At 34.7% G+C, this 15,468-nt stretch overlaps 2 protein-coding genes across 4 annotated transcripts in view; one reads left to right on the forward strand and one right to left on the reverse strand.

Annotated features, from left to right (window-relative positions):
• Positions 1-265: 265 nt before the first annotated feature.
• Positions 266-5,980, forward strand: LOC128671124 (uncharacterized protein). The gene is made up of 8 exons (XM_053747322.2): positions 266-538; positions 610-740; positions 1,428-1,543; positions 2,084-2,245; positions 2,414-2,508; positions 2,895-3,064; positions 4,599-4,865; positions 5,416-5,980. The coding sequence occupies exons 1-8, from the start codon at positions 485-487 to the stop codon at positions 5,519-5,521; spliced, it is 1,101 nt and encodes a 366-aa protein (XP_053603297.1). The 5' UTR covers positions 266-484; the 3' UTR covers positions 5,522-5,980.
• Positions 5,981-7,844: 1,864 nt separating this feature from the next.
• The window catches only part of uif (uninflatable), an 81,567-nt gene continuing 73,943 nt past the window's right edge, over positions 7,845-15,468 (reverse strand). Inside the window, exons 27-36 of one of the 3 annotated variants that reach the window (XM_053748243.1) lie at positions 15,301-15,372; positions 14,263-14,453; positions 13,920-14,093; positions 13,207-13,383; positions 12,405-12,566; positions 12,194-12,318; positions 11,912-12,062; positions 11,464-11,662; positions 9,912-10,228; positions 7,845-9,543 (exon numbers count right to left, since the gene is read on the reverse strand). In XM_053748243.1, the coding sequence (XP_053604218.1) occupies positions 9,512-9,543; positions 9,912-10,228; positions 11,464-11,662; positions 11,912-12,062; positions 12,194-12,318; positions 12,405-12,566; positions 13,207-13,383; positions 13,920-14,093; positions 14,263-14,453; positions 15,301-15,372 (1,600 nt within the window). In that variant the 3' untranslated portion in view covers positions 7,845-9,511. Of the gene's footprint in view, positions 9,544-9,902; positions 10,229-11,463; positions 11,663-11,911; positions 12,063-12,193; positions 12,319-12,404; positions 12,567-13,206; positions 13,384-13,919; positions 14,094-14,262; positions 14,454-15,300; positions 15,373-15,468 lie in introns of all 3 variants that reach the window. The other 2 variants (XM_053748242.2, XM_053748244.1) reach the window with 2 other exon arrangements.

Raw genomic sequence — 15,468 nt, forward strand, 5'->3', positions numbered from 1 at the left:
CCTACTAATTCCATGATTCTATCTTAATTTACGATGTGCAGAAAATATGAAAATATGCACTGTTTTGAGAGTAGCCAGAATATTTGCAAAGCAAAGTAAGCTTAAGCTAAGAGATTTTCATTCAAAATCACATACACCTAGGTACCTACTTAAACTTTTTAAAACACAAAACATGTTGTAAACAAGTACCTACGAAAGATCATAATGTATAAATATTATTATTAATATTACTCAGGGCTGATACCTGACTGCGGCGCGTCAGAGTATTGGCCAAACAACATGAAAAACCAGTTCTAGATATCAACACGTCCTATAAGACGATAACCTGCTATCAAATCGGTTGTCGTCATTATAGTAAAAACACTTATTGGAAAGATAATACAGTCGGGCGAGAATTGCCGAGGACAGAATATTAACCAGTGTCATACGATCACTTGTGTTGTACGGTTGAGTGTTTTAAATTAGCCGGTTCAATTAAATAATAATGCCTAGCAAAGTTCACAATTTTGGAGCTGGACCAGCTAAGCTCCCAGAAGAAGCAAGTTTATGTTTTTTTGTGTTAATAAACTTAATAAAGCAATATAACTTTATGCAGTTATTTACTTGCAGGTATACGATATTATAAAAAATGAATTGACTAATTTTGAGGGAACGGGAATAAGTCTTTTGGAGACAAGTCACCGCACAGCTCCATATTTAAGACTCAACAAGAATGTCCAGGATGTGGTTAGGAGATTACTGTAAGTAAAATTTGCTTTTCAAATTTTATTGAGCAGATGAGATTGTTATGAGATATCCGTTTCTGTGGGAGTGGAAATATAGCAAGTTTGCGATCCAATTACAATTAGCAAAATTGTAATTGGATAAAAAGTACCTAGTTTAAATGAGAAAAAATAATACTTATGCAGTTTCTCAGCAGTATTTCATGATTATAATCTAACTGCTTCAGCCAGCTGTATCTGTTCAAGCCTTTAAAGTACAGCTCCTTTTCTTTTTTCGATCTATGGTTCAAGCTAATCACCAAATCAATATCGAATCATGAGTGTTGTTGTTTTTATGCCAAAATTGCATAGTATCCTGAAGACCGGTTTCCGGGAACATTTTATTACCATGTGATTGGATAAGGAGAATATATTAAAAATCTGGATGGTGATTGGTCAGTTTTACTACAACTTGTACAAACATGTTTTTTTTTTGCCCATTCGGTTGTTGTAGTATTGAGACTATTTTCATTCTTGTTTTCGCACTTGCGTTGCGATTGAATAAAAAGTTCAAAGCCAACCAAATAGAAAAAAGTATACGAAAACGAGAAAAAAAAAACAGAAAAATTTAAATGAATAATACAAACAAAACAGAAGTGTCTAAAACGCGGCTAAAGTAAGTTAAGTTCACTACGTACCTACAATACATACCTATTTACCTTTCAGAGATGTTCCCTCGAATTATAAAATTTTATTCTTATCTGGCGGCGGACAAGGTGAATTTGCCGGCGTTCCTCTTAACTTGATGTCCAGAACTGGGACTGCCGATTATGTCGTTACTGGTGAGCAGTTTGTGTCTATCTATAGATTATTCAGGCAATACTCAGCCTCTGGTGTAAATCTAACCAATGTTAATAATACTTTATTGTATTGTGGTCATCATATAGGTACAAAAAAGTCCCTGTCGCGTCTGTCTGTTTGTATGAACACGATAAACCGATAAACTAAAAAACGATTTTTGTAGGGTTTTCACCAATACGTAGAGTGAAATACCTCCCTGATGAAGGTTTAGGTGTATAATTAATTATTATTATGGTTTTACTTCAGTGAAGCCAGTATGGGCAGCTAGTATATATCAAGCTTAGACCAGTTATTCTGTTAAACAAGACTCTTGTTCCGTAACATAGGTACCTATTTATGTGGCATGGCATATTTGAATTTGAACCATCATTAGTATTTTACATTTTAGAGTCTTACACTGCATTGTCTGTAAGCCCTACTTAGAAATGCACTTGCTTAATCCTGTTATCCTGCCGAACAATAGTTTTTGCTTCAAAAATAGGTAATCAATTAATTTTGTACAACTGAATTTTTATTTTTAGGTGCATGGTCAGCTAAAGCCGCAAAGGAAGCAAAGAAATATGGAAAGGTGAACTTGGTTATACCACCAACTGACAGATATACAGACATTCCTAACCAATCCACCTGGAAATTGGACCCTAATGCTTCTTATGTACACATCTGTACCAATGAAACTATTCATGGTGAGTTCTCATTAAAACTAGACTACCTATTATATATTGTGTTGTGCATAGATTTGCCACAGTAATAAGGATGAATATGCAATGACTTTTGACTGTACACATCCTATTTAGCTAAACCTAGTAATATAATACCAAAATGTACTTAATATAAGTGTTTTTCTGCTTCAGGAGTAGAGTTTGACTTTATACCAGACACAAAGGGAGTTCCATTAGTAGCCGATATGTCTTCAAACTTTATGTCAAAGAAGGTTGATGTTTCCAAGGTGAGTTCCAAATTACCTTTTTCAATAGCAAAATATAGACATATACTATAAATACAGCCACACATTACAAAATATTTAAATTTAAAATAGATTAGCTGAGCCCCAGAATGTGTGAAGTCTGGGCTTAAGATACTTAGTAGGTTTTACCTGGTTTTAATTTTCCTTTGATTTTGTATAAACTATAATTTAAATCCATTTTATTGACATTTTATTTCAAAATTTGGCTTTATAACAACTTTCTGATCCTTAAGTTATTTGATAGAAGGATATATTTGTAGTCCGAAATCATAGACTTATGATATTACTGTGTCCCAAATAAATGATTTGATTTGATAAATCATTATACTATCATTTCATTTCTAAGATAAAAATATATAATTCTACAGTTTGGAGTGATCTATGGCGGTGCACAGAAGAATATTGGTACATCAGGTGTAGCCCTTGTGATCGTACGAGAAGACTTACTGAACAATGCTTTGCCAATTTGCCCATCTATCCTTGACTGGACAGTCAATGCTAAAGCAGATTCCATCTTAAACACACCACCAATGTTTGCGTAAGTCTTTTCTGATAATTTAAATTTGTTTATTGTACATTATGTTGGAGAAGAGAAAAAAAAGTAAGAAAATATTTTTTTTTTCTTAATACTTTGAGTATCTACATTTGACCTTAATCTAGCCAGATGGTAAGCAGTGATGAGGTGTTACATGTGAACTCAAAAAATGCCTACTGCCAAGAAAATTGTAATGGAACTTGTTGGTACAATTCATTTAAACTATGAGATAGACATAAAAAGTTGACTAGTCCTAACTCTCTTCACTACTTATAGTCATCTCCTCATTATATAGTTGTAATCTTTTTGTAATTTTTTACCCTGGCAGCTTGGGTTCATTCCAAATTATGTTCAATTGATGATTTATGATAGCAGTTTTGGTATTGTCTTTAGCCGGTCATTGAGACCGGCTGTTGTCCGCGGCTTCGTCCGCCGTGTAGTATCTCCGCCACTTTTGAGCTTTCCACCTGCAATGTTCATATCAATAAAAATATTACGTCACACCGTTGCGACACATACACACACTTTCACTTTTAATGATAGAAATTACCAAATAAAAATTATCGAACCATGTTAGTTGACTAGTTGGAATATTAATGAAGTGAACTGTGTATAAACGTAGGTAGCTTTTGACGTCAATCCTATTTGTTTTTTAATGTTTAAGAGTACTTACCAACATAATGTAAAACTTATATTTATTGCGGTCTATTGTCAATGCGATGTTATCAGATGTTTGTTTAATGATGTCACATTTCATTTATTTAAATAAAACCATTATAATGGTTTAAAATGGTAATATTAATATAGATTACGTGATGTAGTTGACCTACTTATTTGTTGTTCATCTATTTGATTTTCTGATATATTGGTGTAGCAAACATATTTATAGTTGACTGATGAATAGGTAGGAACTATATTAATTAGATATATGAATAATCTATTTGGGCATTAAGTTTTTATCTTGTAAAATGTGTTGTATGTTTTAACAGGCCAAAGAAGGTCGATTTATTTTATTAATTCTAAGAAATAACTTACGTGTTAAATACACGTGAAACCCTTTCCAATATAACACGGCTTCTATCTTTTTCTTTCTGACCTGATTCTTTTAGTTGGTCAATGTCAAAGCTCGTACTTAGCTCCGCCCACGGTGTCTGAACTCGAGATACTCGTAATATAGATAATACATTATCTATATTATCTCTATCTATCATATCTGTATTCTAAATTTCATCAAAATCCCAGTTGTTTATCCGTGAAAACATGACGTCTCTGCCTAGCAGACAGACTTTCCCATTTATAGTATTAGTATGGGTTAGGCTTTTACAAATACTTTTTCATCTCAAATTTAAATTAGGCTTATAATTATTTCTAAAAACGTTACAAACTACTAGCATTTTCGAACGACCATTGCTGTGAAGAAATGCCGAAAGAAACATTTAAACAGTGTTGGTTCCTACCATGCCAGAAGGGCTTATCATACTTGTTTTTGTTTGGTGGTTAGATACAGCTTCCAATTTATTTATTATGTTAATTACAGTATTTATATAATGGGAAGAGTTCTCGAATGGATCGAGAGGCAAGGAGGCCTCGACGTCATGGAACAGTTAGCTACAAAGAAATCGTCATTGATATATAACATTATAGAAGAATCGAATGGTTTCTACGTCGCTCCAGTGGCCAAGAATGTGAGAAGTAAAATGAACATTCCATTCAGAATCGGGTCTATTGATGGCAATGATGCATTGGAGAAAGAATTCTTGAAGGGTGCTGAGGAATTGAATTTGATTCAACTCAAAGGACACAGGTAATTTTCCAACATCTTAATTGTATGTCATTAATACGAAGTGACTAAGGGACATTATTATAGGGATTGACAGCTGACAGGCAATGATGGTATTCCCAAGGAGAATTGAAGTCAGGCAGGCGGTTGGTTGAAATATAACAGCCAAACCTTCAAAATTTTAAGATTTATTTTTACGATGACCCTGAACACGCGAAGATGAGAGATCAAAATAAACATAATAAATTGTAAGGTTTTTAAAAATAAAATTAGGTCCCTAGCCAAACGGCGAAAATCAAACAAAACAAAAATCCTGATTCCTGAAACGGATTGATGTAAAAACATAATAAATTATTATACAACATAAAAATGATAAAATATACTAAACCTTCTTATTAATCACACTATGTGTTGGATTTTGCACGGATTTTCATGCGTTTTCTAACGACTTTATTGCGAGCAGACATTCAGACGCGGCAGAGGACTTTATTTTATAATATGTAAGGATAGGGGTATTTTGTTCGAGTTTTCGATTAAAATGAAATAGAATATAAAAGTGTGCATTTTTTTTCAGAGACGTTGGCGGAATCCGCGCTTCCACTTACAACGCAGTCACCGTCGAAGAAGTCAAAGTATTGGCGCAGTACATGAGAGAATTTTACAAGAAGCATAACAAGTGATTCCTTTGTGTTATCGTACAAGTATTTAGATACAGTTAGCTATATCTATCACACATCGAAACAAACAACGTTGACCGATATCTGTATTTATTTAGTTATAAAAAAGCCGTAAAAACATATTTCCTGTATTATTTTGATATAATATTTTACTTTCTGATAAGCGGTGAGCGTCAGAAGTTTGTAATGTTTATATGGAATGAGAATTAGAATGATTCAGTAAATCGTGTACTGTTATTGAATTATTTAGGGTACCGTACGAAACCGTGTTTATGTAGATAAAATATTTTATATTACCTACATTATATATAGTTTTATGTCTATAAAAGGTCGATTTGTGATAGTTGTTGTCACGTACTAAACTTGTTATTATTGATAATCATACGTATCGTAGTTTTAAGTGCCTTTATTATTGGCTGTGTTAAATTTGTTATTTTTTTATTAAAAAGGCTTTACATAATATCTATGTATTTTATTTGTTTGGCGCTGTTGTCTAGCACCCTAGACCTAGACGCGTGGATTTTTGCACACTTATTCCTGGTGTCCAATGAAAAAAGGTATATGTTAAATGAATGAATAAGCGTTTCCTTAAGGAAAGATTACTACTATATGTAGGTAAAAGTTTTTCCGTAAAATTTGCTTTTTACACATAAAATTTATCAATTTGTCGTCATCAATTACAAGCTACTCGGTCATTTTGTCTTCTGATACAGTCATCTACGCATGTTCCTGTTTTCATTCGAGCTGTAACGCTACGAAGCTCGTGGTTGGTGTAAAAACATGACTTTGAATTTAAAAGATTCGGATTGAAGAATACTATATCCTCCTTGGGAATACTATTGTTGCCTAGGCTTTATGTACCTTACTCGCCTCGTACCTACTACGTCTTCCACGGGAGATATATTGTGGTCCTATCTGGCATACATGCCACCCGTTTTTCTGATACAGCATCAGATTCTTACGGATTAAACAGAGCCATGTGCTTCGAAATTCACGTTTAGCTGCATTGTGGGTTTATTGGTGGAATTGAGATGTGAATGAGATTCTCCTCATAAGTGATAGGCCATCAACGAGCCTATCGTTTACGCCAACTTTAAAAATATACTTACCACTTTTCGCGCACCACAAGTACTTCTATCATATAGTAACTATTATCGGTTGTTAACTTGTTTGATTTATATGAACAATAAACTACTGATAAACAGATTCACATTTACTTATCAACAAATTTGCTTTTTCCTTTAAGATTACTTTGTTTTTTCCTCGTTGTTTTTTTATATTCATTAAAAATTATAACAATATTAAGAGCACTGGAGAGAATATGTATGAACAGAGTGATATAAACGTAGACAAAGAATAGACAAAGAATAGAATAGAATAGCCATCGTCTTATCTTCCATTTCATTCTTCCAACGGAACATAGCGCCTATAACTTTGGTCTAGTTTTACTATGCCTACTTGAATTTTAGTATTAAGTAGATATTGAAATAGTTCAATAAAATATAAATATCTCACTTGATTATGCCAAACTCGTATTTAGTTCTCTTTGTCTTTGCTACTAAATTTAAATATTATCTATGGATAAATATCAACTGTTATGTCTTTGAACTTAATATAACGAGTGTTAGGGTCACATGGGCTAATTGATAATTACGTCTGCTGGGGGCGTGATCAACTTTATATATATGCCCCTATACTTACTCCAAAACACTCAAAATATTATTTGTTATCTTACAAGTCAATGATAATGTTGATGTTGTCATGTGATTTATTAATTGAACTGATATACATACATGGCGAATCATTAATTTAGCACGACATCACGAACCTTTTCTATTTAATACGCTGTCGTTTCAGGCTGTAATTTTCCACTACCATTAAAAAATCGACTTAAAGCCAGTACCAGTTTGGCATGTATTAGCCGTTGACAACGATAAAATTAAAGGAAAATTTTAATTAGGTATGTGTAAACGGCTTTATTGTTGCATCAATAACCGAATCTTATCTAGAATGTGTAAATAAACTGGTTGAAGTCAATGTGGCAACTTTGAACTGTAGGGTCAAATGAGAAATCGATGCAATGTTTGTTACATAAATATATGTTTTAAAATAGTCTTCTTATATCTAACACGTTTATTGGGTTTTGACATTGATTTAGCTAGATCCTCGTCCGTTGTGAAATTCATCTAGATTTATATCAAATATGACACTATTAGTTAGTGCACTAAACTAACTAATGTTAGTTAGTACTTGTGCTACAAATAAGCTGGTGCCAGATAACAGAATTATGTTCTAAAGGATTATTTGCATAATGAAAGTCTTGTAATAAAATACGTATAGTTAAATTTATTATTTTATTAAAATTTTGTAAAAAAATATTACTGTTAAACATAATCACTAATGTGGTAATAAATTGTGATGGAATTATAACCACTCACGGACGATGCATTGAGTATTTGAAATGATTGTATTTATAAGGTACGAAGGTAAATTATTAAAACATAGTAAAAATGTTACTAATAATCCAGCGCAAGTAATTTTTTGAGATGCAAAATGTCATTTACCAACTTTTTCTGCAGCCTTCTTCTTTTTGAGTCGGTGTCATATACTTGTCATAGATTCTTGTGTCCAAAGTTTGACAAAATTGTCCTGCGTGTTCTGAAGTCCACTATACATATGCCTTGAGTTGGAGTAGTAGTAGTGCATTCTTACTTTTCCGTAGCTATGTACTTTTGGTCATTATGTAAAATTAATTCATAAATTAATTATTATGGAAGTCTTATTTATTAATACATGTACTGATATCATACAATTCTTTATCTATATCAATATATGAAGCATTCTTTACATGTCACACAATATACATTCATTCTCACACACGAAATCGTATGATTAAAATAGTCCCGTTTATAATACAAAGATAAACTTGACATTAACAACATAATACCTAGTTTTTATACCAGTACTAACCGGATATTACAAAATGTACATTCAGATTGATAAATATTGTGAGTTGACAAAATTTTATCATATGCGATTAATTAATACTAACACCCAGTCGTCGTGTCTTAGCATAAATATACAAAAATAACATTAATATTTACACAGAAAGTACTAGGTTTTAAAAAGTATTATACATCGAGTTTAGTACATTAAAGTCGACTAGTTTCAGCATTATATATATGGTGAGGCTAAAGATAAGGTACCCTATCCCCTATTGATTCGTGTTGTTTATTGTATTTAAAACAAGAAAAATATATAATTACACCTAATTTTGGAAGTGTGGTCAGTCGTCATTGAACTATTTAAAAATGTATTATTCTGACGTCTGTCCACAATGTTCTTATTTTGCTGAGACCTTTCGATTTATATCTTCTTACGACCCGATGTATAACACTTAGCCCCAGCATTGTAATTTAATCGTAATGTAATTGGAATGATCCGAAAAAATGTTTTCACAAAGCCCGGATATGGCATGGTTCGCCTAAATACTTATTTGAGCATTTGTTCGTTGATTGTTATTAGAACATCAACACATTCACTGTTTCAATATGCATCATTATTCCATCCATCTACTGTTCTAAACCCTTTTATTTATGAAATTATAGTAAAAAATATTTGGTGGGGCTGTATCGATTTTAAACAGTGAGTGTGTTAATACACATTCGTCATTTTAACCTAAATACTTAATAATAAAGCTAACAGAATATAAAATTCTACTTACGCACTCTCGGTTGTCTTTAGCAACCCACAGATATGCATCCCATCTTTTAGAAAAAGCCAAAAAGGTAAACGGAAGTTAACCCTTCTTGGCCAGTATTTAAGAAATCTAATATTTAAAAAGTAAATTCGATATGAAACCTTCCGTTTACATTTTTCACCATTTGATAAATATTCTACAATAATATTGACTATTATTGTCACACCGAGAATTGAAACTAGATATTATGTAAGTTTGACCAGAATACGACAAAACGCAGTTCTATATTACGCTTACTGACCTTCGCTGTCGCTGTCACTCTTATCTGGAAATATAGAGACGGAAATATTTTAGATTGCATCATTTCGTGCACGTTTTTGATGTTGTAGTGTGTAAAAAAACAAATAATATTTTAATTATAAAATACAATAATTCAAACATAATTTCAGACGAAGGAAGGTTTAGATTCTTTATTTTGACAAATATATACCGCTGACCTGGTTTTCACAAAAATTTATACAAATCGTCGTTACAAATATAGACATGATTTTTAAAATGCATGTGTGAAATTACTAAAAAGCGTGTTTAATAAAAATAACAGCACTACAACTAAGTCAGCAACGTGTTGTGTACGCATAAGGAAAGCGAAAAAGTGTGCACTAATCTAAGTGCCAAAATACTGACCTTTCTTACCCGGGTACGCATGTCTCTTTAGTCTGTCGTACAAATCCTCCTTGGTTCCATATATACTGGCGTTGGATCTTGCTAGACTGTTCATTTTGCCATTCATGCCGTTGTGTAGGCTTTCTTTCATGTAAGTTTCGTTGTAGAAGTTAGGCATTTCCCAGCCGTCTTCCTCGTCGTCATAGTAGTGTGCGTAGGTGGAGTGGTGTGATGGAGCGATGGATTCGGCGTATGGAGTGTGTGCGCCGTAGTAGAAGTTCACTTGGGAGCCGTTCTGGTCGATCGCTGGCGTCAATGTCTTCTTTGGTTCCTTCTTCTTTGTTGACCTGGTAAAAGAAATGTATTGTTAGTCGGTTTGAAAATAATTATGCTTTCAGCAGCAGTTACTAATTAAAACTAATTTACAGTTATTGAGTATCTCATATTTTCTCGATGGATTACGCATATTTTTCGTCCCAACCAGAATAGAAGATATTTTGCTCATTTACGTATGACTTGTAAATACAGTGTATCATAAATTCCGACAATGGAATTGGATAGAATGTAACAATTAAAAATTATCTAGAATAATAAAATTTGCTTTATTATTAAAAAACGACGACGGCACACCTGTTCAGAAATTTTAAACGGTTTATAAGATTAAAATATTACTGAGTAATATTCTGCCCTAACTTGACATGGGCAAACAAAGGTCTCTCCCCTGGGGGCATGCAGATACCCGGAATAAATTTACACTTGACTCCTTATATGTATGACCCCGTCCCACGGGTCATATACTTAAGGAAGTATGGATTTGTTTCATGAGCCGAATATCTTTGAGAGAATATATTGTTTTCTGGAGGATCGATGTACCTGGACTTTCAGATTTATGATACACATTTCGACGTTTATTTTGAATGTAGATTAAATTCCATTGCTATTACCATAAACTTTATAGATATAGATGTATATTCAACTTTAAACTTAGGGTAGCTATCTCTTAACTTTAATACTTAGGTAACTGTTTTGAATTTTCAAAAACGTAAAGGACGAAGAAGTGTTTCGGGTGTATACTAAACAAATGTTTAATATTTCCTGTAAAACACGTGTGGAAAGTTTATTCAGTTTCCTGAAACCCTGTGTGATTAACCGAAATTTCACAGTTTGTCCCCGCAGGATTAATCATGTTTGCATGTAAGTTTGACTATTACTGTAGATTTGTTGATCTCATCTTCAGGCAAGCGGAGTAGTATCTACTAGTAGTTCACTGAGAACAAGGATGTTAATTTGTGTTAGTTGGCGTTTTGCCTCATACACTCACTTAAATTAGTGTTTTTAATATGAAACCTGTGCAAAATACGAACATAGGTGTTTGATGGCGAAGTAGAGGGAGATTGCTATAATATGGAATGATTAGATGAAATTATTGATCTGATGAAACATCGGAGAAAATACTCCCATACACCTATGTTTATACCAAACCATCACAAAATATTGTAATGCGATACCAAAATATCACAAAATATTGTATGTACTTATTGGATTTTGAATATTTTTTTATTCATTAGATGAATTGTCCTACCTAGCGCAGATCATCCATACAAGCAGCACCAAGAAGATGATGAAGATGACTCCTCCAGCCACCCCGCTTGCGATGTACGCGAAATCTGACTTCTCCGTGCAGTTCCTGCCGGTGAAAGATCCCATGCATCGGCAGGAGGGTTCTCCGCGGGCGTCCTTGATGCACTCGCCGCCGTTGTCGCAGAAGTTTAGGCACACGTCTAGAAATGAGTTTTATTTTATGCTGAATGAACAATGAATTTATATGTTGAAGATTAAAGAGAAGAGGATTTTTTATTTGATGCAAAGCGACTAAGTATTTGAAGGTAGATGGGATAAACTTTGGTTGTATTATCAAATTTGAACTAGTGGTGTATAGGTATTTATTCACCAGGTTTATCCAGCGTTCAAAAATTTTGTTTGATCAGAGGTAACCTGTAAAAATCCGAATCAGGATTGTAGACACTCACCAACACAAACTTTTCCTGTGCCGTTGAACCCTGGTTTGCACTGGCACTTGAATTCGCTGCTTTCCGGCATGAGGAGGCAGTACGCGTTGACGTCACAGTGCATCTCGGGCCCGCTCATTTCGCAAGGGTTTGTGCATTCCGATTCGGAAGTCTGGAATTTTAGAATTTTATCATGACAGGTCATTTTGTACATAAATTACGCTGTGTAAAAAATGTGACGAATTACAACAAACGCAATTGATTTTATAGGTTTTTTTTAAGTTTTTGGGGAAAGATACTTACAGCTCCTGCTTCCCTAGTACTGGTGTTGATGGGACATGGCACGCAGGCAGTCTGCTGGGCTTCCGACTGGTACATTCCTCTCTTGCATAGGATGCAAGTGTTCAGTGTCACATTGAGGTAAGAACCTGAAAGAAATATATTGATAAGTTCTGTAATGTAAGTTGTGATTAACGTTTATTATTATCTTCAGCCAAGGGATAAGGGATCTCACCAGGTTTGCAGACTGGCAGCGAGCATTGGTCAGCAGAAGCCGCGCCGGCTTGCGGCGTGGTGGTACCAGGCGGACATGGCGCGCAAGCAGCTCCCGCACCCTTCAATCTCCACGTTCCGCGCGGGCACGGCTCGCAGCCACCGTCGCTGCTTAGCTGCTCTCCTGGTAACAAATGGTTTAGCTTTTAGGATTTTCATGTATATAATTTGCTTAAGTTCGTGCTAGTTTATATTCTGGATCAATAATTATCTTCTTGGCCTCTATTGCAGCCAGACCATGTCTATTCGGGTTTAGGTTTTGAAAAAAGAAATCGATTAGACTAGAATGTTGTCAGGTATACACAATATGAAATCACTATACTCGTCACACGATTTTTATCGGCAACACATGCTCGTATGCAATGCTCACAATAAAATATTTAACACCTTCAACATCATATGTTATTCCCGTCGGTGTGACATTTGAATTTCAATCCGCCGTGAAAGAAGATTAATGAAAAGCTTCTATGCAGAACAAAATGGTGAATACCCTGTCCGTGTTTCAACCATGAATCTTTCGCGTAGAATGAAATATATCAACTTGAAATGTGGATCGTGAAACGGGTGGTTTTAAGTGTGTACTAAAATACTAGTAAGAAGCATAAGCCCTCTTCTAAGTGATTTATATTTGTTCTAAAATACGATTATTATTATTTTTAAAATAATTATTTAACTATACATCGGAAATGGTACTCAAATATTTAAACTTATTATTTATTTCCATAATAAGATTAATTATTGGGTGTTGTATGCGTGTAAGTTACCTGAAGAGCAGTCATCCCTGCACTCGGCAGCTGACACCGCCTCAGTAGCCCTGGTAGTCTGTCCCCGCGGGCAGGCGATACAGGAGAATGCGCCTTCTCGTGGCTGGTAAGATCCGTGGCCGCAGGGTCTGCAGAGCTCCGCTTCAGCGTCGTAGTATTTGCCGGCGGCACATCGTTCTGCAATGAAAATTGGTAAGTATTTTATTGGCACGCTTTGTAGGACACAACTATACACGAACATACTATATCTAAGTATAAAATGGGAGTGTCTGGATCAAACTACTATAAGATTACCAGTTCATCTCTAAGTGTTACGAGACAAGTAGAATAAAACAAAAATTGAAGATAGATCAGGATTTACAAATTTGGCTCCAGCCTTAAGCCATTTACTTGAAAACTTGAACTTGAAAAATGTTTATTTAAACCTTGCCATAAATTCCGCAAGTAATTTTGGAATTGGGAATTTTAAACTATATGTCACATAAAAAATATCTTAAAACGTTTTAAAATTATTAAAATTCAAACGAAACTAAAAACACGAAAAAAGGTGTCTCATTGACAAAATATAAGCTAAAATACTTCTGCGCAAACCAACATTTACTACAATGCCTTACATTTTCTACTACCTGCATACTGAAAAGTTGGTATGAAACATGTATCGAAGGTCACTTTAACATGTCGAGTCTATACTTATTTGAAACATGGTATCTTACCTTTGCAGTCAGCAGCGCTTCGCGCACCACTGGCTTGCGTGACTCCCGGCTGGCCGGCGATGCTCGGGCAAGCTGTGCATTGCAGCTGACCGGCTTCAGACTGGTACGTGCCCAGCGGACAAGGCTTGCAGGTGTCGCTGGCAGAGTCCAGGTATGTTCCCACAGCGCACGCGACTGGAAAATTAGCTGAAGCTTAAGTTTCTATGGGTCAGTTGTTTCTTCAATTCCATGATGGGAGTAGTTTCATATCCTACTAATCTCTATTCATTTCACAAATATACATCATCTCCAGAAATATTATACACGTACACACATCACGAGAAATATATCTAAAGATACATACCGCAGTCAGTTCCCATGACGACCTGTCCAGTGGGGCAAGCATAGTCTGATTGCAGCTGCAAACTCGCTGGATCAGGGAAAGTGTTCGGCAAGATGTTCCTTACGTCGAACTGTTCGTCTTCTAGGATCAGTTTCTCCAGTAATCGGTGGACTGATGATCGTTCGTTTGTGCCTCCGTGGATTACTGGGTCGCTGTAAATAGTGGCTCATTGAAGGTCGAAAATGAAAGGCGAATATTAATAAACTATCTGTAAACTTCGTATAGGACTTTATCCTAGCGATGTAGCAGTAGATTTAGCGCGGAAAAAAAATACTCTTCATTAACAATTCCTTTCAAAACTTTAATGTTTTCGTTAAAAGCCTCGTTAAGAATAAATTAATTTGAAACTTTTTGGAATTCGAAAACTTGCAAGATATTAACTATTATTACTGTAAAGATCTTCCATTGTAAACAATGCCGCTGTTTCACTTCAAATGGAAACAAGCTCGCATTTAAAGTTATCCACGTTCCAACTCTTCTATTGAATAGGAGTACATAAAACTGTTTACAAACGGATGAATAAGTGCTATCTGCTGAAAGCATTGAGGAACTATCATTTATGTAGCGCGAGGGTGTTTAGGTACTTTATGATTTTTACTTATTCCTATTAATGAGCTAAGTACCATCTAATCGCAAGCATAGGTCTTCTTCTCTATGTTATTTATATTTATTTTAAATTGAGGTACTACCATTTTTGGAGCCCGAGCGAATATTAAGATTTTTACTTATCAAATGAGCTAAATACAATCTGATCTAATTAAGTCAATTAATTCAAACTGAATTATTACATTACTTGTTGTTCAAGATTTCACTAGAAATTTTGCATGGAAGTCGAATCCATGGCTTCGGTGCTAAAAAAAACTCAAAGGTGAACTACATCATTATGAACTTGCTTTAAACTTAAACGTTGTTGTTACTTTAAACAGCTCGCGGCCGTAACTTCGTACCGTTTGCTATACAATAGCAAAAGTTAAACAGCACTGAAAGCATGCAACTTACTTGACAGCGGGGAAAGCGATCTCAATGCTGTACGTATCTCCGACTTGTCTGCCCTCCCTACTGCTTCGTGTCCTAAGTGCCAGACAAAATAACATGCAATGGTGTTGGAAGAGAAACATGCCAAATAAAATATTCAAGTTTCAGTTCTAACAGTGCAGCTGTGTTAGG

Source organism: Plodia interpunctella, chromosome 7, assembly GCF_027563975.2.
Source record: "Plodia interpunctella isolate USDA-ARS_2022_Savannah chromosome 7, ilPloInte3.2, whole genome shotgun sequence".
Classification (NCBI taxonomy): domain Eukaryota; kingdom Metazoa; phylum Arthropoda; class Insecta; order Lepidoptera; family Pyralidae; genus Plodia; species Plodia interpunctella.